This window comes from Panulirus ornatus, chromosome 5 (assembly GCF_036320965.1).
Source record: "Panulirus ornatus isolate Po-2019 chromosome 5, ASM3632096v1, whole genome shotgun sequence".
In the NCBI taxonomy this organism is placed as follows: domain Eukaryota; kingdom Metazoa; phylum Arthropoda; class Malacostraca; order Decapoda; family Palinuridae; genus Panulirus; species Panulirus ornatus.
Genome location: NC_092228.1, coordinates 8,422,093 through 8,445,761, shown reverse-complemented (window position 1 = coordinate 8,445,761; position 23,669 = coordinate 8,422,093). Strand labels below are relative to the sequence as shown.

Here is a 23,669-nt window from a genome sequence, read left to right as displayed (position 1 = left end):
TTTGTCGCTGTCTCCCGCGTTTGCGAGGTAGCGCATTAAACAGACGAAAGAAATGGCCCAACCCCCCCCCCCATACACATGTATATACATACGTCCACACACGCAAATATACATACCTACACAGCTTTCCATGGTTTACCCCACACGCTTCACATGCCTTGATTCAATCCACTGACAGCACGTCAACCCCGGTATACCACATCGCTCCAATTTACTCTATTCCTTGCCCTCCTTTCACCCTCCTGCATGTTCAGGCCCCGATCACACAAAATCTTTTTCACTCCATCTTTCCACCTCCAATTTGGTCTCCCTCTTCTCCTTGCTCCCTCCACCTCCGACACATATATCCTCTTGGTCAATCTTTCCTCACTCATCCTCTCCATGTGCCCAAACCACTTCAAAACACCCTCTTCTGCTCTCTCAACCACGCTCTTTTTATTTCCACACATCTCTCTTACCCTTACGTTACTCACTCGATCAAACCACCTCACACCACACATTGTCCTCAAACATCTCATTTCCAGCACATCCATCCTCCTGCGCACAACTCTATCCATAGCCCACGCCTCGCAACCATACAACATTGTTGGAACCACTATTCCTTCAAACATACCCATTTTTGCTTTCCGAGATAATGTTCTCGACTTCCACACATTCTTCAAGGCCCCCAGAATTTTCGCCCCCTCCCCCACCCTATGATCCACTTCCGCTTCCATGGTTCCATCCGCTGCCAGATCCACTCCCAGATATCTAAAACACTTCACTTCCTCCAGTTTTTCTCCATTCAAACTCACCTCCCAATTGACTTGACCCTCAACCCTACTGTACCTAATAACCTTGCTCTTATTCACATTTACTCTTAACTTTCTTCTTCCACATACTTTACCAAACTCAGTATTAACTTTCTAAAATGGGATATATATATATATATATATATATATATATATATATATATATATATATATATATATATATATATATATATATATATATATATATATGGGGAAGGGTAGGTGTGTGTGTAAGGAACCATCGACATGGCGAACATTATAAATGTGAGACGTGCATCTTGCGACTGCAGTCAAGTGTGTAATACCACGCTGGTTACCAGGCCAGCCAGACGCAGGCCTGGCACATCTGCAGTAGGGAGACACTGCGGAGCGAGGCAGACTCTCCCCTCCCGCCGACACATCATGATCCGTGTGTGTGTGTGTGTCTCTCTCTCTTTTCCTGGTAGATGCTGGCAACGCGCGCCCCTCGTCCACCATGATGACCAGCTCTTGAGATTTTTTACCAGACGATTTATTTCCGTATGACACCGGTTAAGGGGCGAGGTCATCACTGATGTGGTGGAGGGTGAGGGAGGTCATCACTTGTGAGGGGCGGCGGGGGGCTGGGAGCTATCACTGATGCGCGCGGGGGGTCATCAACTGAAGGCAGTGACTGAGGTTGAATACGAGGTGTGTGTGTGTGTAGGTAGGTAGGGTTCCTATTTGGCTGGTCGGACACCTTGGCCCAAATCAGTGAGTAAAACTGAATCGCTCGGTATAACTCATCAGTTCCCTCATGGTAGAGAGGGGGTCAGTCAGTCCACAGGAGACGGCTCGAATTTCTTAAGAATCGCGAGGCTGGCTCACTGGCTCTCCCTCCGACGAATTGTAACCATTCCCTTCCCAGAGAGAGAGAGAGAGAGAGAGAGAGAGAGAGAGTGGCAGGGTTCTGGGAAGAAGGACAGCCCTTCTCATCTCCTGAGGTCGACATAGCCACACAGAATTTGCGTCTTTACTGCCGTGTATGTTGCAATGGCGAGGCATGCAGGTCAGTGGCGAGGCATGCAGGTCATTGGCGAGGTATGCAGGTCAATGGCGAGTCATGCAGGTCAATGGCGAGGCATGTAGGTCAATGGCGAGTCATGTAGGTCAATAGCGAGGTATGTAGGTCAATGCCGAGGCATGCAGGTCAATGGCGAGGCATGCAGGTCAATGGCGAGGCATGCAGGTCAATGGCGAGGCATGCAGGTCAATGGCGAGGCATGCAGGTCAGTGGCGAGGCATGCAGGTCAATGGCGAGGCATGCAGGTCAATAGCGAGGTATGCAGGTCAATGGCGAGGCATGCAGGTCAATCCCGAGGCATGCAGGTCAATGGCGAGGCATGCAGGTCAATGGCGAGGCATGCAAGTCAATGGCGAGGCATGCAGGTCAGTGGCGAGGCATGCAGGTCAATAGCGAGGCATGCAGGTCAGTGGCGAGGCATGCAGGTCAATGGCGAGGCATGCAAGTCAATGGCGAGGCATGCAGGTCAATGGCGAGGCATGTAGGTCAATGGCGAGTCATGCAGGTCAATAGCGAAGTATGTAGGTCAATGCCGAGGCAGCAGATCAATGGCGAGTCATGCACGTCAATGGCGAGGCATGCAGGTCAATGGCGAGTCATGCAGGTCAATGGCGAGGTATGCAGGTCAATGCCGAAGTATGCAGGTCAAGGGCAAGGCATGCAGATCAATGGCGAGGTATGCAGGTCAATGGCGAGTCATGCAGGTCAATGGCGAGGTATGCAGATCAATGGCGAGGTATGCAGGTCAATGGCGAGGCATGCAGGTCAATGGCGAGGTATGCAGGTCAATGCCGAAGTATGCAGGTCAAGGGCAAGGCATGCAGATCAATGGCGAGGTATGCAGGTCAATGGCGAGTCATGCAGGTCAGTGGCGAGGTATGCAGATCAATGGCGAGGTATGCAGTTCAATGGCGAGGCATGCAGGTCAATGCCGAGGCATGCAGGTCAGTGGCGAGGTATGCAGGTCAATGGCGAAGCATGCAGGTCAGTGGCAAGGCATGCAGATCAATGGCGAGGTATGCAGGTCAATGGCGAGGCATGCAGGTCAATAGCGAGACATGCAGGTCGATGGCGAAGTACACAGATCAATGACCAGGCACTTAGATCAATGACCAGGCACCTAGATCAGTAACCAGGCACATAGGTCAGTGACCAGACACCTAGATCAATGACCAGGCTCCTAGATCAATGACCAGGCACCTAGATCAATGGCCAGGCACCTAGATCAATGGCCAGGCACCCAGATCAATGGCCAGGCATCTAGATCAGTAACCAGACACCTAGATCAATGACAAGGCACCTAGATCAATGGCCAGGCATCTAGATCAGTAACCAGACAACTAGATCAATGGCCAGGCACCCAGATCAATGGCCAGGCATCTAGATCAATGGCCAGGCATCTAGATCAGTGACCAGGCACATAGATCAGTGACCAGACACCTAGATCAATGACCAGGCACCTAGATCAGTAACCAGGCACCTAGATCAATGACCAGGCACCCAGATCAGTAACCAGGCATCTAGATCAATGGCTAGGCACTTAGATCATTAACCAGGCACCTAGATCAATGGCTAGGCACTTAGATCAGTAACCAGGCACCTAGATCAGTAACCAGGCACCTAGATCAATGGTCAGGCACCTAGATCAATGACCAGGCACCTAGATCAGTGACCAGACACACAGGTCAAAATTATGCACTTATCACATGAATTTACCTCACCGATCCTGTTGCCCTTCATTCCATTTGTCTCTGTTTCCAGAGTTCATAATTTTAAGAGCTCTGTTGACAAGTTTGATATAGTGATTAAGTATTCAGGATGTAAGCTGCACATCCACCATTTGAAGACGATGAAATATGAGAAAATGAGCAAACCTTTGGTTGTTTGAATTTGATTTGTTGGACCATACCCTTAGCTGACACTGTTGGACTATACTACAGTTTAGCTGAGACTGCTGGACCATATCCTAGCTTAGCTGAGACTGCTGGACCAGATCCTAGCTTAGCTGACACTACTGGACCAGATCCTAGCTTAGCTGACACTACTGGACCAGATCCTAGCTTAGCTAACACTACTGGACCAGATCCTAGCTTAGCTAACACTACTGGACCAGATCCTAGCTTAGCTAACACTACTGGACCAGATCCTAGCTTAGCTAACACTACTGGACCAGATCCTAGCTTAGCTAACACTACTGGACCAGATCTTAGCTTAGCTAACACTACTGGACCAGATCCTAGCTTAGATGACACTGCTGGACCAGATCCTAGCTTAGCTAACACTACTGGACCAGACCCTAGCTTAGATGACACTGCTGGACCAGATCCTAGCTTAGCTGACACTACTGGACCAGATCCTAGCTTAGATGACACTGCTGGACCATATTCTAGCTTAGCTGACACCACTGGACCTTATCCCTTGCTTATCTGACACTGCTGGACCACATTCTGGCTGACATGCAGTATATATCATCTTCCAGTGTTCTTAACTCTTTTCTTTTTACTCTAATCTCTTTATTGTTCACCTGTCTTGCCTGGTCATGAGCCCCCAACGAGATGGTTGAATATTTGTGACACTTCCACACTGGATCAGTTACCAAAGCCTCGTCAGGAGGGAGTTGTGCTTTATTTTTATGGAATATTGGTTTCCTAGGGCGCAGGGTTTGGGGACGGTGGCGGTAGGTAAAGATGAGGATCGTATTGCGAAGAATCACTGATTATGATTGTGTCACAGACGCTAGAACAGTCCGTCATCTTTGTTTTTCTGTGTAACAGCTATATATATACAGCCCCGTTTTGATGAACTGTTTCTCATCTGCACTCAGAACGTGACTTCCAATCCTTAACCTGTGTCATTCCTGCTTCTGGCAATCTTCAAACACCACGTCATCGGTGCTTCCCGGAGACCATCTTAGGTTTATCACACGTCAGATACCCTCTCTAGATATTCACAAGTTTCCCTTTAACGCCACTGTAAAAGTGAAACCCTTGGATTCCCTTAGAATGAGTTTCTAAGGTGTGGACGTGTCAAATTGAGGTCCATAGAAGTGCTAAAACTAACCTTTACTTTGCAGGTATTAGAACGTTGTAGAACATGCGAAAATGACATAGTGACCCCAAAGAATGACTCACTTTCTATGAATTATCATTTCAGAAAATGGTACGTTTAGATGAGAAACTAATCTAAAGTGACTTCTAACCAATGTTAAAGCATCAATTACTATATAGTGTGAGTTAAATAACATCAAAGCCACAGAGTTCACAATATCAGCAACTTGATACGTCACTGTAATCCGTGCAGGAGACACACACTTACCTTATCTACACGGGAGTTAACGGAGATTGGCAACACATCTTGAAAAATCGTAATTTCCTACTTAAGGACATGGATTCAATATTTCATAAGGTTGAGCATAGGTCACATCGCTTCGTAAAGTTCAAAAGCATCACGCCCACACCCAGTGTAAACTGTATGAATGACTGTGTAGAAGTAAGTCATGCTGAGACGAAACTTCTTTATGGAAGATGACTGCTGTGTTGTAAGAGGAACCAGGTCTCCTTGACCCAGATGTAGGAACTGCCACCCTTAGGGAGCAGCGCCTTGGATGTATTACAGCACCTCACCACTAGGGACCAGAGAGGCCATGGTTATCAGAGGTCCGAGGCCGGGTCCCTTCCCCCAGCAGGGCCAGCGTCACTACCGGCGAACGTTGTTAAGTATTAACGAATTTGTTGTAAGGTGAAATATGCAGATCTCAAATGTCGGGGGGGAGGAGCAGCCACCCGAAGGATCAGCAGGTGTGTGGATTCAGTGGACCTGCCTGGCCGACCAGGTCAAGGGTAGTAGTTTGCCAGGTGCCTGAAACACCTCAGACCATAGACCGTGACCAACTGTTGTCGTTTGAGTTCGATGTGTCTTTTAATCTCTCATTATCCTAGCGATCAGCAGGTCTGTTCCCCCGTGGACTTCTCAGTACCCACCTGGTCTATGCTGTCATTGTCTGAACACCAATTGAGTGTGATTGATGAAGGAGGAGGAGGAGGAGGAAGAGAAGAGGAAGCGGTGCAGCGCATCGGGTCTCCTCCCTCGGTGTTACGTACGCTCTCGCCCAGTGAGGGAAAAGATGTTTGGGTTGTATTTGTGTGTAGGACGAGTACAGCAGCTGTGGACAAGAGACATGCGAAAGCGTGAGGAAAGTGTGTCCATCTCCTCTCTTGACCACTCCATGGGCGAGGAGGAGGAGGAGGAGGAGTCAGGTGCTGGTGAGGAGGAGTCAGGAGAGAGAGAGAGAGAGAGAGAGAGAGAGAGAGAGAGAGAGAGAGAGAGAGAGAGAGAGAGATAATGACCCTCTTAACCAACGGGACTTTACTTTTGAAGGAATTCATCCCTTATTCACTGGTCCTGTGAAATATTCCATATCTTATTCATCCTTGCTCTTAAAGGCTGTCTACTTTATTCATGGATCTTCAGCCTGAGAAATAAGCATAGATGGGGTTAACCTTTGGCCCCGGGGTCAGACCTTTAAAGCCGGACATGTTATTATAATCCCGCATATAATTGCGCGGCGCGCGGCTGTTATGGTCGCAACCGCGCACCTTGAGCTGCGATGGTCGGGTCGCCGACAGCGGCAGTATTTGTGTAGCGGAGGATGATATAGACGCATCAGAGAATGGAAGATATCATGCGTCATTAGTAACAATTCATCTGTACACTTGGAAGTTTCCCCCCTGGAACGTCGTGACCAACGCAAAGGAGTGAGGTCATTGCCCAGCACCTGCCCGGGATCAGATGAACGATGGAGCATCTCAGGGAAAGAGCCATCACAGCCTTGTCTCCTAAGGGTCAGGTCGGGTTGGCGTCCCTCTCCAGCAACAGTAACGTATCCAAAGCTTAAATTTCATTTCATTCGGAGAGAAACGTGAAGTATCCCAAGGTTGGTTTTAATTCCATTCACACAACTGGTACATCGAGCGGGCCACTCGTGCCTGCCGGAGCAAGGAACCAACTTGTTCCTCCCGAAGCCTGACTCCTCCTCTCTCCTTCCTCCGCTGGAACCTTACGTTGTTAGCAAATAAATTTTAGCCACTGATTTATATTTTTCATCAAATATCTAATTTCCTATCGTCATTATATTTTCCCAAATTAAAGCAAATATTGTGGTTTATTATCATAAATCCTCTCGGCAGACGGAGAGAGTCGTACTAATTATTTGATAAGAAATGCAAGTTTTTAGAAGTTTGCGGTCTGTCAACAGTGATCCGGGATCCGCCATTGTGGAGTGTGAACACGAGTGGTCCATCCCGGCGACTGCGGTCCTCGTCTTATTTTAGTGATATCAACGTTAATACAAGAGGTAATATATTTTTGCTACCACATATGTTGACTGCAAGTACTGTAGATTTATGCCACATAGGTTAGCTGCAGGAACTGTAGCTTTACTGCCACATACGATGGCTACAAATACTGTAGCTGTGTTGCCGTCTACGTTAACGTCACGTTCTCCCATTTTGATACCATATATGATAGACTGAAAATTAGAGAGATTATGAACTGTAGAGTACAGATATTGTGAACTGTAAACTATATATATTGTGAACTGTAAACTACATATATTGTTAATTGTTGTACAGGTGAGCTGGTGTTGGGAAGAGGAGGAAGCCCGGCGTTGTATTTGGAACGGCTGGGCGGAACCTCCATGACGGTGCTGATGTGAGGTAAAGTCTTTTTTTAAAGTTATAATGACAGACTTGTTCTTACCAGACTCTTGGTCTGTATGTAGAGGAACTGTAGTCGATGGGCCTGAAGTGAACTTAATACTTAGTATATTTTAAAGTAGTAAATTGAAAGTAGTAGTAAGGTTTTGAAAGAAGGATAATACGAGGTAAGAATATGAACATTTTACCGATTAACGAATCATTATATTAGAAAGCCTTTCTCAGTTGTCGTAATATTCAAGTTTATTTTATTGTCGACGGTGTATTAGTAGAATTATTGACATTATATAGGGGTTTTTACCCGTAGGAACGTGATTCATTTTTCAACGGGCCAGTGAAAAACTTTACACACTTGTAAGGGAGGGTTTTATTTGTGTCTTTGTTGTGAAAATGATGAATACCTTATAAAGATCGTTGAAGACTAGTGAAAAAAAAGGCTTTGCAATTCCCCAGACACTTAGCCATTTTTCAGTCACCGTATTCGATAAACAAAGAAACCAATGATTCAAAAGTACTTAACCGATAATCGGCGTTATAAACGATTACAGAAAATGATAAATCAGTTAAATTACCAGAGTACAAACCCATACATATCCAAGAACCTTCAGTATTATGTATGTCACCGTCGGAAATCGGTGTTTGTTTAATTAAGGTCTGTAGCCTAGGAACATAGTGTAACAAAAACAGAGGCAGTAACGGCGTGTATGGTCTTAGAATTGTATTCCTTAACACCCCAAGGAAGGTGTTCAAGATTCTTCGATTGATGATTATAACTTCACGTTGACGTCACGAATAACTCTGATGTTTATGTGATAGGATCAGCCAACCCCAAAAACTGACGCTGATTGCTTGTCCTTTTAGCGCTCATTGAATTATCTTCCTTCAGAAGTTTGTCTTATTTTTTGATCTCTCAAGCACGTTTTTCTGGACAGTTAAAGTCGCTCTTTTTCCCGTAAAGTAGATTATTACTATCATGTTAACTTTTCACGACAGGTATGCTAGTTCATTTGACTCTGTATGACACGTGTTACACAAGTTTTCTTACATCATAAGGAAATGTCGTCCATCAGAATTAAGAGCAAATGATAAATGAAGAGTAGTACACTCAGTGACCCTATGTGCAGGTTGCCAAGCATTACATAACCACTGTGGTACGTATTCCTGAACTCAGGGACCGTGGGTACGGCGATTACCAGGGGACACTATTAGCTAGGCTTGCGTATGACCCGATGACCTTAGAAAAGGTCAAGTTCACGCACCCTTGGTGGGTCACCAGGTACATGTGTAATTGTAGACTTGGTTGCCCTAGATATGATCACTCGCGTGGCCATCTTAGGTCTGAGCATTTGTACACGACTCCCTGGTCACGTACGGACTGCCACATCTGACTAGGTTTAGGTAACAGCTCCTCCTCCTCCTCCGTCAGCCGACTATGAGGGACGCGCCGTTAGCTTCCCGAGGGTCTGATTTGTAGATTAATACCTTGTATATAGTAATGTTGTGTCGATGTCCATTTACGTTACCTTTATTAGAATTCTCAAACACTGGAAGTATTTATGTTCTCGAATAGTTGCCAAACGTCACTGAGTGTGGGAAGTGGACAATGGACGCTTCGCAGAAATGATTGGGACAGTTTATAGCCAGTTTTAGTGCATAGAAAAGAGGGATGGTATGCGTGTTTACGTGTTCGGTGGAAGTGCCGTAAAATGTGGGTACTTTTGTGATTAACGGAGACAAACATATTACTTCAAGATTTTCTAACAATTAATCATGGATGATGGGTTGGTGAATGTAGGGACTGAAGTTGATGAAGCTTTGGGTAGCTGGTGACGACTGGTGGTTGTGGTGTCTTGGTGGTATCGTCTTCGTATATCAGAGTTAGGTTTACTGTCTTCCCATGACATGGTGAGCACTGGTACTCTTTTCCTCATGACTGTCAAGGCCAGTCATGATTTGCTGAGTGCCTCACTCCCGCCCCTGTGTTGACCTTCCTTGGCATGCTGGGTACTTGTGTGTCCTTCCCTGGAACGCCCCAGAATTCTTTTTGTCCAGGTTTTGGTCATTTTCTGGTGTGAATTATGTTGATGTTTGCATACGTTCATTGTAGGGGGAGAGGGGTACTGGACCGGCCAGTCCCTCGTATTGCGTCAGCTGGTTGTGTCAAATACATTTTATCATATGTTTATTTGTGTAGTGGAGTAGGATGTGGTTAATTGATTAATTCTCTTTTTGTTATTGAAACAAGAGAGTGATGTGGGGATCTCGGTTCATGATCTGGTCTTAGATAAACACAAGGTGACTAAATTTTTTTGCAGCTTGCAGGTTAATCGGCTTTAAGATTTACTCTCGTGTGGTTCCTTACAGTTTATTATTTGTCTATTATAGACGTATGTATGAGATTTTGATGGACCTATTTGTAGTGTTTTCTCCCTTTTTCATGTAAGGAGCTGGAGGATATTCAGTTCGTGATTAAATCAGTTACAAGTGTATACATATTTTTTCTTTAGACGAGTTTAGAATTTCGAATCTGCACAGTGTGAGGATTGTTGCTATGTTTGTACCTACCATATCTGTTATTAAGTTCCATGACGCAGGCTTTGACATTTGCATAGGTCATTATTGTCCGCTGGGATAAAATTTCTCATGTGTTTGAAGTGTTTGGCAAGGAATGGTTCTGGGTTTTTGTAGTTTTCATGTTTATGTTGGATTATATGTAATAGTTATGTAATAGTTACGATGCTGGTGGTCACTCCTGTGGAGAATAACTTTAGACACTGCTGGAAATCTCAAATCATTTTCGTCCCATCAGTAACGCCGGAGTTGCTTTGCTATGGCCACTGCCATTTTGAAATCTCTGATATGTACTCTCCAGCAGAGGAAGACATGATCAGAATTGAGTTCAAATGTACCAATTCACATCGTAACGTGTGTGCTACAGTTACAGCTGAGGGGTTCTGTCACGCTGGTTGGCAGGAGTTAACATGTATGTTGTCACTATCCACATGTGTGTGTGTGTGTGTGTGTGTGTGTGTGTGTGTGTGTGTGTGTATTGTTACATTTTCCCTACGAAATTTCCAGGGTTTATTTTCATTTACATCTCTTGTTTACCCAGACGCCACCTGTTGAGCTGAGGAGAGCCTGGATGTGTGTGTGTGTGTGTGTGTGTGTGTGTGTGTGTAATTATCTGTTTGTGCTCTACTATGCGGCCACCATGTAGTGAACCAGCTCTCGTGGCATGCACTGTTTTAAGCATTTGTGTTTGTAATCACATTTTCCTCATGTAGGGTGTTCCATTCTGCTTTCACGTTTATCCGTCACTCTGCTTTCACATGATTATTTAACTTAGTATTTTTTTTTTTTCTTAGTGTCCTCCTTTATCCACTCGTGTATCTTTTCATCATTTCGAAAACTTGTTCAGTATTGTCACAGGCAAATTTGATCCAGAAACAGAGACATGAATGTTGTAAGCATGTACCCCATTTTCGTTTCTTCTCGCTTCCCTATATGAGCTAAGTCGTTGTTCGCCAGTCTCCCTCGTAACTCGGCCTCCATTTTGTAGGCACCGTCGTGCTTTGCTGTCACTTGGTCCTTTTCTGTGCAACCTATAAAGTCCTGCAGGTCAGATGAATATTGAGAATCTTCTCCAAAACATTTTGTTCTCCATAGAATCGAGAACTGCATATGTTAACAAAGTCGATTCACCACCTGAACAGTTCATGTGACGTGTTCCTGTGGTGTTAGACTGAGTGGAAAGATCGGCTTAATCCATGGCCCTCTGATTTTTTTTTTCCTTTTTGTACCTTTGTGTCCTACAGGATGGTGGTTACACACACTTTCACGTCATCACAACATCACCCACGTATGTCCCGTGCGCTTTGAGCCTGCGTGCTTCTTGGAAAGATGTAATTGTGGACATTCCTCTCTTGTTCCATGACTTGAGCATCATCCGCGAACATGTAACGGGTCTTTCCAGTCCCTTAGGCAAACCACGTCAGGAATAACAGCGGTCCCAACGCGGGGCCCTGCGGTACGCTACTGGGTAATTTCAACCTATTTTAAGTTAGGATCTGTGATATTCGTCCTTTGTCCCCTTATGCTCTCATGACTTCAGATCCACTGTAGATCCTTCGCATGCCTGCTGCAGAATGTTATTTTAAGTGTTTTATTTCTAATGTGAGCCTCCTGCATGTGGGTAGAACACACTGTCAACGCAATCCAGACATATTTCGTGGCGACCACTCGACTCTGGGGCCATGTAAGTCTCACACTTGAGGTAGCTAGTTCTCAGTAAGAAGTGATCTAGTGATGCCCTGATTACTATCCCTTCTAGCATTTGTATATTCCCAAACCTCCTTTCTTGTAAATGGGCACTACACTCGTGTCTGTCGAGTCCACTGACACTGTTCCGTACCTCAACGACTTTTGATCATTTAGTTATCATGGACGTAAACGTTAAGTGTTTTTGGCGCATTTTTCTGTGAGCATTTCTGGTGTGTTTCCCTGAGGCGCAACATGCATGAGGGGGAGGTGGGAGCGCTGCTTGCGGTGACCTATTGAACCCAAAGGAGGGGTCTTGTGTTATTTTCCCGAGCCGGCATCGCGTCACAAGTCTCCCGAGGAAATTAGTGAAACAGAACAGTTTGTCGGGAGATGAAGAGGGGAGGTGGAGGAGGAGGAGGGAGGAGAGAAAAAAGCTAGCGGATAAGTTTGTGGGAGAAGAAAGCTGCCGACGTTGAACAGCTCCCTGGGGCCCACTACACTGCCACTCCAGACGCACACTTTCTCTAGCATGACCTCCTCCTCCTCCTCCTCCTCCTACAACTATCCCTCTCCCTCCCTCGTCTCACTGGTCGCCCCCGCCTACCCTCCCCAGGCCAGAGCCCCCGCCATGTTAATTCGCCTTCCGAAGAATCGATAGATGAACGAATTAAAAAAAGAAAATGAAAATTGTTCGTTTATCAAGAGTCAGAGTGGGAGAAGAAGTGAGAGAGGAGAGGAGAGGTAATGGAGGGAGATGTAAACGAGAACGGAGAGAGAGAGAGAGAGAGAGAGAGAGAAACGAAGATAGAGAGATATATAGAAATAGAGAGATGAGAGTTAGAGTGGAAGGAGAGTGAGGGAGGGAGGGAGGGAAGGAAAGAGAGGGGGAGAGTAAGAACATGACGAGATGGATGAAATTTGGTGGTGTTAGGAGCCGCATTGGTCAGTGGTGGTGGTCGTGGTGGTGAATATTTCAAGGGTCTCTCTCTCTCTCTCTCTCTCTCTCTCTCTCTCTCTCTCTCTCTCTCTCTCTCTCTCTCTCTCTCTCTCTCTCTACCGGCGACGGACCTCCCCCCCTCCCTCCACTCCCCCCAACCCTCCCACCGAACCAGCAGGACCCACAACCGGAACCCCCTCTCCCCCCTTCCAACCCCACCCCAAGGGAACCGTGGCGATTGAAATTGAATTGCACTCGCCCTCTACCCCCCTCTTTCCCCCCAGACACACACAGACACACACACACACTCATGTGTTCTCAGACGTAATAAGCGTATTTAAGTCCTCCTTTATTTTCCTGGTCGCTGGTATTGTTACAAGCAGATCAGGTCGGGCGGGTTGCGGGAGCCGCTTTGCTTTTGTTTCTGGGCGGGAAAGCATTGTGTATCCCGGGGGCGCCCGTGGGAGGCCGGCCACGTGCGTCCCACGGGCGTTATTTTCACAGCAAATCCTCGGCCGTGGGAAAAAAAAAAGTGTGTGTGTGCATGCGTGTATGTGTGTGTGCGTGTGTGTGTGTGTGTGTGTGTGTGTGTGTGTGTGTGTGTGTGTGTGTGGCTCTGGATTGGAATTATAACACATGGTACTTTTTTTTGTGTGGAATTAGTGATTGATAACAAGAGACACCAGGTTCAGCAGGGACATTAGGTGGTGTGGGGGGTACTGCCGAAGGTGGTGTGAGGGGTACTGCCGAAGGTGGTTGTGGAGGGTACTGCCGAAGGTGTTGTGTGGGTACTGCCGAAGGTGGTTGTGGGGGGTACTGCCGAAGGTGGTGTGAGAGGTACTGCCGAAGGTGGTGTGAGGGGTACTGCTGAAGGTGGTGTGAGGGGTACTGCCGAAGGTGGTTGTGGAGGGTACTGCTGAAGGTGGTGTGAGGGGTACTGCCGAAGGTGGTGTGAGGGGTACTGCTGAAGGTGGTGTGAGGGGTACTGCTGAAGGTGGTGTGAGGGGTACTGCTGAAGGTGGTGTGAGGGCGTACTGCCGAAGGTGGTGTGAGGGGTACTGCAGAAGGTGTTGTGTGGGTACGCCGAAGGTGGTGTGTGGGTACTGCCGAAGGTGTTGTGGGGGGTACTGCCGAAGGTGGTGTGAGGGGGTACTGCCGAAGGTGGTTGTGGGGGGTACTGCCGAAGGTGGTTGTGGAGGGTACTGCAGAAGGTGTTGTGTGGGTACTGCCGAAGGTGTTGTGAGGGGTACTGCCGAAGGTGGTTGTGGAGGGTACTGCCGAAGGTGGTTGTGGAGGGTACTGCAGAAGGTGGTGTGAGGGTACTGCCGAAGGTGGTTGTGGAGGGTACTGCAGAAGGTGTTGTGTGGGTACTGCCGAAGGTGGTTGTGGAGGGTACTGCAGAAGGTGTTGTGAGGGTACTGCCGAAGGTGTTGCGTGGGTACTGCCGAAGGTGGTGTGAGGGGTACTGCCGAAGGTGTTGCGTGGGTACTGCCGAAGGTGTGTGTGTGGGTACTGCCGAAGGTGTTGTGAGGGGTACTGCCGAAGGTGGTTGTGGAGGGTACTGCCGAAGGTGGTTGTGAGGGGTACTGCCGAAGGTGGTTGTGGAGGGTACTGCCGAAGGTGTTGTGTGGGTACTGCCGAAGGTGGTGTGGAGGGTACTGCCGAAGGTGGTGTGAGGGGTACTGCCGAAGGTGTTGTGAGGGGTACTGCCGAAGGTGGTGTGAGGGGTACTGCCGAAGGTGGTGTGTGGGTACTGCCGAAGGTGGTGTGTGGGTACTGCCGAAGGTGGTGTGGGGGGTACTGCCGAAGGTGGTGTGTGGGTACTGCCGAAGGTGTTGTGAGGGTACTGCCGAAGGTGGTGTGAGGGGTACTGCCGAAGGTGTTGTGTGGGTACTGCCGAAGGTGGTGTGAGGGGGTACTGCCGAAGGTGTTGTGTGGGGTACTGCCGAAGGTGTTCTGGGGGTACTGCCGAAGGTGTTGTGTGCGTACTGCCGAAGGTGTTGCGTGGGTACTGCCGAAGGTGTTGTGTGGGTACTGCCGAAGGTGTTGTGAGGGTACTGCCGAAGGTGGTGTGAGGGTACTGCCGAAGGTGTTGTGTGGGTACTGCCGAAGGTGTGTGAGGGGTACTGCCGAAGGTGGTGTGAGGGGTACTGCCGAAGGTGATGTGAGGGTACTGCCGAAGGTGGTGTGAGGGGTACTGCCGAAGGTGATGTGAGGGGTCCTGCCGAAGGTAGTGTGAGGGGTACTGCCGAAGGTGTTGTGTGGGTACTGCCGAAGGTGGTGTGAGGGGTACTGCCGAAGGTGTGTGCATGGGTACTGCCGAAGGTGGTGTGTGGGTACTGCCGAAAGGTGTTGTGAGGGTACTGCCGAAGGTGTTGTGGAGGGTACTGCGAAGGTGGTTGTGGGGGGTACTGCAGAAGGTGTTGTGTGGGTACTGCTGAAGGTGGTTGTGGGGGGTACTGCAGAAGGTAGTGTGGGGGGTACTGCCGAAGGTGGTGTGAGGGTACTGCCGAAGGTGGTTGTGGAGGGTACTGCCGAAGGTGGTTGTGGGGGGTACTGCAGAAGGTGTTGTGTGGGTACTGCTGAAGGTGGTTGTGGGGGGTACTGCAGAAGGTGTTGTGTGGGTACTGCCGAAGGTGTTGTGAGGGGGTACTGCCGAAGGTGGTTGTGGGGGGTACTGCAGAAGGTGTTGTGTGGGTACTGCCTGAAGGTGGTGTGAGGGGGTACTGCCGAAGGTGGTTGTGAGGGTACTGCCGAAGGTGTTGTGTGGGTACTGCCGAAGGTGGTTGTGGGGGGTACTGCAGAAGGTGTTGTGTGGGTACTGCCGAAGGTGTTGTGTGGGTACTGCCGAAGGTGTTGTGTGGGTACTGCCGAAGGTGGTGTGAGGGTACTGCCGAAGGTGGTGTGAGGGGTACTGCCGAAGGTGGTGTGTGGGGTACTGCTGAAGGTGGTTGTGGGGGGTACTGCAGAAGGTGTTGTGTGGGTACTGCCGAAGGTAGTGTGAGGGTACTGCCGAAGGTGTTGTGTGGGTACTGCCGAAGGTAGTGTGAGGGTACTGCCGAAGGTGTTGTGTGGGTACTGCCGAAGGTGTTGTGAGGGTACTGCCGAAGGTGGTGTGTGGGGTACTGCCGAAGGTGGTGTGAGGGTACTGCCGAAGGTGTTGTGTGGGTACTGCCGAAGGTGTTGTGTGGGTACTGCCGAAGGTGGTGTGAAGGGTACTGCCGAAGGTGGTGTGAGGGGTACTGCCGAAGGTGGTGTGTGGGTACTGCCGAAGGTGTTGTGAGGGGTACTGCCGAAGGTGGTGTGAGGGGTACTGCCGAAGGTGTTGTGTGGGTACTGCTGAAGGTGGTGTGAGGGGGTACTGCCGAAGGTGGTGTGAGGGGTACTGCCGAAGGTGTTCTGGGGGGTACTGCCGAAGGTGGTGTGTGCGTACTGCCGAAGGTGTTGCGTGGGTACTGCCGAAGGTGTTGTGTGGGTACTGCCGAAGGTGATGTGAGGGGTACTGCCGAAGGTAGTGTGAGGGTACTGCCGAAGTTGTTGTGTGGGTACTGCCGAAGGTGGTGTGAGGGTTACCGCCTAGGGTGGTGTGTAGGTACCGCCTTGGTTGGTGTGGGAGTAGTGCCTCAGATGGTGTGGGAGTAGTGCCTCAGATGGTGTGGGGGCACTGCCTCAAATGGTGTGGGGGTACTGCCTCAGATGGTGAGGGTGGATGGGAGGGAGGTTGGGGTAAGGGTAGGGATCAGTTGCCAGGTATGCTAATATCTTCGTAAATCTTGGACAAATCTCCTCTGGTGAGGCTGAGAAGTTTGTGTGATTTTATTCTCGTTAGAGATACATTACTGTACTTGAGGCGGGGCGCTGTGGGCTGGGGAGGTGGTGCACTGTGGGCGGGGGAGGTATTGGGTGGAGGGAAGGGGTCGGTGCACTATGGGCAGCAGGCGAATTGTCGAATGGAGAGAAGGAAGGGGTAGGTGGGCAGGGGAGGTGACGAAGGAAGGTGGGTGGGGGTTAAGGCGAGACATGGGCACTAAGGGGGCGGCGTGGAGGCATGGGGAGGCGTCGTCTGGGGCACTCGGGACATCATGCCATTACGGATAGTCCCCTGATATCTCGATTACTCTCTCTCTCTCTCTCATCTCAGGAACTACGTTTGGCATGGGGGTATATATAGCCTCTTATTACTCCCGTCATCTGCATTTCCTCCTTGCCTCTTCTCTTTTACTCATCGCCGGTAGTGTGGTCATCCAGACCCTGTGTGTGTGTATATATATATATATATATATATATATATATATATATATATATATATATATATATATATATATATATATGTATTATCCCTGGGGATAGGGGATTAAGAATACTTCCCACGTATTCCCTGCGTGTCGTAGAAGGCGACTAAAAGGGGAGGGAGCGGGGGCTGGAAATCCTCCCCTCTCGTTTTTTTTTTTTTTTTTAATTTTCCAAAAGAAGGAACAGAGGGGGCCAGGTGAGGATATTCCAAAAAAGGCCCAGTCCTCTGTTCTTAACACTACCTCGCTAACGCGGGAAATGGCGAATAGTTTAAAAGAAAAGATATATATGTATATAATCGAAGGTTTACGCAGAGTCGCTCAGCCAACCCGCTTGTCTGGAGCTTCCTGGTGTGTTGGGGTTGGTTCGTCAACCCATACGTCCGTCTGGTCGTATTTGCCAAACACACGCTTGTCCTGAACCGACGCGTTTTTTACATTTTCAAGTCTTCCATCTAACTGGCCACTTACTTTCCCCTGATTACTGTGTGTGAGCCCACAGTTCTCTCAAATGGATCACGACGTCCATAAACGCTGTATTGGAATGTATAGAGCATTCAGATCGTGTGTGTGTGTGTGTGTGTGTGTGTAGATTCTAGCGAGTTCTCTGTGAATTTAAGACGCGAGGAACTTGGCTAAAGACATCTCTCTAGGTTCAGACATCCACCATATAACTCTTGGTATATTGTCTTCGCTGTGTTGAAACCTTTTGAGAGTGTGGTTTGGACATTAGCTTAATACAGGAAGTGTAGGCTTTGCATGGCTCCCTCCCCTGGAAGGTCCCTGGGATCAAACATTGCAGGGACTTTTACATAATCAACCGGAAGGAACGTGGCTTCTGGAACACCACAAAAGGGGAACTTGCTTCTGTACGATGTCATTAGACCAGATAGAATATAATAGAGATGTAGGCTTTGCAGTAGTTACTGAAGACGAATCATATAGCTCAAAACTATCCAGAGAAGCTTTCGCACTCACTGCAGAACTGTCTGGCTGAAAATGAATACGTTGACCAGTCTTCTAAAAACGTTTGTTTTCAATTCCCGGTGTGCATGCTGAGCCATATCACGCTGTTACCAGTACATCCTGCTGTACAGAAAGTGCAAGGCTGTGTCTGTGTCATCTCCGCGTAGTTACCTGCTTGTACTGTACCATGGAGGGAGTTTTACACTCTTGGGGTCTCCCCATCTCTTTAAACCTTTCCTCCTGTCGTACACCTTTTTAAACCGTGCGCTGACTGCATTCACCACATCCTCTGGCAGTGTATTCCCTTCATCCACTACTCTTTATAACTCGTTTAACAAGTTTCTCCCATAATTCAGTGTTGTGTCATGTGGTTGTTATATCCTGCATCATCAGTCTGGTTTAGAAATGCTATAAGATTGTGATCAGGTCACCCCTCACTCATCTCGCTGATATGGTGGGTAAATTCAACGTGTGTGTGTGTGTGTGTGTGTGATTACTGCTTGTGTGCTACAGGGATAGAGTTTTGCATTCGTGTTGCCCCGTCTCTTAAGCTTGTATATATGTATGATGTCTCTACTCCAGTGTGTGTACGCATACAGACACACATAAGCCTAAGACGGGTACCCATGCATCCACATACACACGTCTCTACTCCAGTGTGTGTACGCATACAGACACACACACAAGCCTAAGACGGGTACCCATGCATCCACATACACACACACACACACCCACACACCACCTTGATCATCAGGCCTTGCTTGATTAGTTAACTAGTTGCTATCATGACCTCCCAGTTCTGTAACATCTGTAATACCTCGACTGTATTTTTAGCCGAATGTCTGCCTAAATTTAATGAACCGTTCTTGATTTATTTATCAATTGTGTACACACAAACACACTGACACCGGCGCGCGCTCACCCAGACAGACAGACAGATGGACTGAGTCATGGCTGTACTTTAGAATTCCAGCCACGACAATTCAGTTTTGTTTATATAGTCTTGGGAGACGTCCTGGTCTTGTAGTGAGGTAGCGTAACTTGCTCTCTCGCCGGAGTCTAGATCTTCCTCATTCTGGGCCTGAACCCTAGCTAGGCTGTGTGTGTGTGTGTGTGTGTGTGTGTTTCCGCCTTTCTTTACATTTACACAGGAAACTTGTCGTAAGTTCACCTCACAACTAAAATCACATTTGCGTTCCCGTTAATAAACTGGACTAACTTGGGGTAACCTTGTCAAGCCGAGGAACTTGTGTCCGCTCTGACTTGGCTGCCAGCTAATGACCGGTGTGTGAGGGGAGGGAGGGAGAGATGTTGGCTGCTGGTGTAATGCCTGAGTTTTGGAGGAGGGAGTGGTGTCAGGGATGTTCTTGAAAGTGGGGTCAAGAGTTGGAAGAGAGTACCAAAGGTTGGAAGCGAGTGTTGTAGTGTCGGGGTTTGTAGGGAGGGTGACAGCGATTGGCGATGCTGCCGGAGGGTATGGGATTTGTACTTAAGTTTGGAGGTGAGGCCAGAGTTTGAAGGCTGGACGAGTATTTTGAGGTGGTGGTGGTGGTGGTAGCATTTAGGTTCTGTGTGAGAACTAGGAGGAGGTGGGAAGACTCGTACACGATTCGAGAGTTTTTTGAGATGAAACTTGGAAATCGTGCCAGAGTCTGTAGTTGTTGGAGTAATTTGGAAGTGGCGCCTGAATTTGGAGGTAGTGTTTAACTTATATGACGTATTCTGAAGCTAGAGTTTGGTGGGGAATGTCGGAATTTGGAGGTAATGCTAGGTGGGGGAGGGGGAGTGCTGGAGTTAGGAGGGGACGTCATAGTCGGAGTTTGGAAGTGCTGGCTGTGTCTGGATGAACGTGAAGGTAACGTAACACCCTGAGCGTGACGTGAGAGCTTAGAAATGTGGTTGTATATGAAGCAGGTGTGACCTGTCCCAGCCCAGAGACTCTGGTTTTGTCCCGGCCGTCCTAGCCCACTCCCCTCATCTACTTACTGAATTCATCTATGTCACGTTATTTTTTGTAAGTTCTCTCAGTACTCTGCTTGCGTCCTCACATCCTCAGCTGTGATTCTTCGGTGATCGATGACCCGCCCACCTGGAAATTGGAGATGATGGCTTCCCTTTATGATATTCGTATGGTTCTTGTCCTCTTTTGCCCCCTACTTAAGTCTCCCTCCTGCTGCTGCTGTTAGGCGGTTCTTCACTGTCCCTCCTTCCCCTCCCAGCAATACCCTGTGCAGTGTTGCTTCGTCGCGCAAATGTGTTTCTGAATGACGTTGCTTCGAAAGACTTCGACCCCCTTCCTTAACATGGATTATGTTACCTCCTCTCGTCCTCCCCCAGTATGTCATGCATCGTGCCACATTGCCCTCATATTAACCTCAGCGAGCCATGGTCGAGTAGCCGGCCTTACCTGGTATTATGCTCCTCGTGTCCCTTCCTTCAGCCCCCACGGACGACAGCCACTCACCACCTGTAGCCTTGGGTCATCCTCTCTCTCTCTTGCCACACTTGTTCGACAGGGCTTCAGCTATGTCGCGTGATGGGTTGCCACTCCGTCGTCGACTCGTTCATTCTAGATGTAATTGAACCTTCAGCAGTTCATGTATTTATTGAGACAGTCTCACTAGTATTGTACAGTGTTACATGGTCCCGAGTATGTATGTATGTATGCATGTATGGTCCTGGGCTGTGGCAAGATGTTTCTGACCATCTCCCTCTCGATGGGGAACATGTAGTACAAGGTATGTGTATGTGTGTGATGAAAAGTGAGGATCGAGAATGAAACAAAAGTAGAGCATAGATTTCTGTTTTATTGCAATCTCAGGTGGTTCATCCGCACCAGCTTCCACAGACTCTCCACACCCGCCGTCTCAGACGGCGTCTAGTTTCGTTGTCATAATAACAGGAAAGTAAATCGCTCCTCGTCATTTTCCACACAGTCGTCCCGGAGCTGCTACGACCGGTATAAGCCCGCCCTCCCCACGGAGTATTGTGTGAGTGGTGGCTTCCCTCCACTTAAGTCATATGACTGGAGAAGCTGTGTGACCCCCCCTCTGTGTCATGTTCCTGGTGCAGCTGTGACCCTGTTAACTGGTGCCTCCATGACTGGAGGCGGTGCTGCTGCCCCCATCCCCATGTACCTTGTGTTTTGGTGCAGGTGTTATGTATCGTGTAATTAGCAAGGTAATTATCTCAAAGTGATCAGTTGTAGGATCACGTCTTTAATGATTGGCGGAGCAATACTACAGGTGTACCTGCCTTACGATTGGTAGAACTGCTCTATAGTAACAGTCATTACTGGACCCTGAGGAGGGGGGCACGGTCATTACAGTAACACAAGGATGCTGCAACACCAGGTCTTAGTCATTACAGTAACACTAGGGAGGGGGGGGACAGCTGCAACACCCCTGTCACGATAAGAACTATAACACTAGGGAGCTACAACACCAGGTTACAGTCATAACTGTAACACTAGGGAGCTGCAACACCAGGTTACAGTCATTACTGCAACACAACGGAGCTGCAACACCAGGTTACAATCATTACTGTGACACCAGGGGGACTGCAACACCAGGTCACGATGATAACCGTAACACTAGGCCACGCCCATTACCGTAACACTAGGGAGCTGCATTACTGTAACACAAGGGGGCTGTATCACCAGGTCATAAGTCATCACAGTAACACCAGAAAGATGTAACACAAACTTGATCCTGAACTTACTGTTCTGTCTCCTGGATGAACAATTTACATATTTTTTGTTCATTGGGTGAACAGTTGGATGTGTTCTTCAGTGGTCATGGTGACCTAAATTTGGAGAACATTATGAATCATGGGTTAACTGTGCTAATCTTGCTCTTTTGAACCAATTCCCAATTTGTTCTTTGGTTCATCTAAATAATTTTGTTCAATTTTGACCAATATATATATATATATATATATATATATATATATATATATATATATATTATATTTAAGGTATGTCCACCCTTGTAATCTCTTCAGCGGTTCCCTGTTGTAATTTGTTCTATAACATAACAACTTTGTAAGTTATTCTTCGACAGTCAGGCACCAGTCTGGTACAGTCCCCTACAGTCAAGCACACCAGTTTGGTACAGTCGGTTATTATCAGTCAGGCAGGAGGCTTATGGTGAACTACAGTCTTTCAATTATGCATTCAGACGGTCGCCTACAGTTAACAATATGTCATGTAATAACTGGCAAATAATACCCATTTAACTATGTTCTATCATGAGTTGTCTGTAGTCAGCCAGGTCTGTTACGTGCGGTCAGTCACGTTAATTTACATACGGTTATTAAGGAGTCTTCTCGTCCATCACAGATAGTGTGTACATAATCAACCATAGGTTAACTTATATATGCCGGTAAGGTCGTTACATTCAGGTAAAATGAATAATAATTCTTTTAATAACCAGGATGTCGTCTTGTGTGTCACTGATCTAGGTTGTGTTCCCTGTCACAGTACATCTGTTGGTCACACCCGTGGAACAGCACCTGGTCTGCTCCACCTTCTTAAAGGACCACATCTCCATTATATAAACCCTCTCACTCTCCAAGTGCTCTCACTAGAAGTCTTTTAATTTGCTAATTAAGAACCTTTATTTTTGGGTTCATTTAAGTAAAGGAAGTTATATATATATATATATATATATATATATATATATATATATATATATATATATATATATATATATATTTAATCATTTCACTAACAACAGACAACATACTTTGACACTCAGACTCATGTTTGTAAGTATACAGGCATACCAACGTAAGAACAATGTACATATATCTATAGGTACAGCGTTAAGCTGCTGGTGTGAGGTGGCGCGAGTCGAGGAGGAGGTCGGTGTGGTACAAGGGTTGGTACTGGGGCCTTGCTCACAGCTCTACCCGTCCTCCACTGTTGGCTACTTGACTATCTTAACCACGAAGCCGTGCACAGTCCTCCCCGGAAGGGATGATCAGCACTTCTAAGAGGTTTAAAACTACAGTCTTCTCTCGGTATAGTAGTACACTAGTAGCAACATATAAATGTGGTCAAACTGGGTTTATATTTCTCTTGGTGGGGGGAAAAAATAGAACACTTGCAAAGCGTCTTCCACAAAGGGTTTTGAAGGGTTAAACGTTGGCGAAGATAAGCAAGGGGTTTTGCCAGGGGCTGCCGTCAGCTCACGCCTTCAGCGGCCACTTCGCTCTACAGACCCGTAATACGCCCAGCTTCAACAATTGCACACTATGTTCAGTACTCTCAGCTCAAAGCAGAAGACATAGGTATGGTCTGACAGGCTCTCTACTTATAGAAGAAATGACGTATTTTCTGCATCAAGAAATTATTAAAACTTTATATTCGCGAACGATAAGCTTATCATATCATTTGGCAAAAAGAAATCTGCCATCCACTGGTCACCAGGGTACCTGCAAGACATGTTCCTAGAATGGTCTTGCGTCCGACACTCGTAAGAAACACAGTGCATTAGTTTTTGTTTTATAATCTCAGTTTCCATTTTCACTAATTTCGGCCCACTTCAGACGTATCGTTTTAAATCTTTGATTTCTTCAACAACTGATGCCTTTACGCTACCTTTTGTCTCTCAAGTGGAGTACCAACTACTGGTTTCTTAAAAATTTCCTTAACCCTTGCAGTAA

The 23,669-nt window shown here is 47.5% G+C and overlaps 1 protein-coding gene across 2 annotated transcripts in view; it reads left to right on the top strand.

Annotated features, from left to right (window-relative positions):
* LOC139748067 (uncharacterized) overlaps positions 1-23,669 on the top strand; it is a 142,309-nt gene that overhangs the window by 115,625 nt on the left and 3,015 nt on the right. Inside the window, exons 4-6 of one of the 2 annotated variants that reach the window (XM_071660667.1) lie at positions 7,088-7,186; positions 7,464-7,547; positions 22,819-23,000. In XM_071660667.1, coding sequence (XP_071516768.1) covers positions 7,088-7,186; positions 7,464-7,546 — 182 coding nt within the window. In that variant the 3' untranslated portion in view covers position 7,547; positions 22,819-23,000. The remainder of the gene's footprint in view (positions 1-7,087; positions 7,187-7,463; positions 7,548-22,818; positions 23,001-23,669) is intronic. The other variant, XM_071660658.1, reaches the window with a different exon arrangement.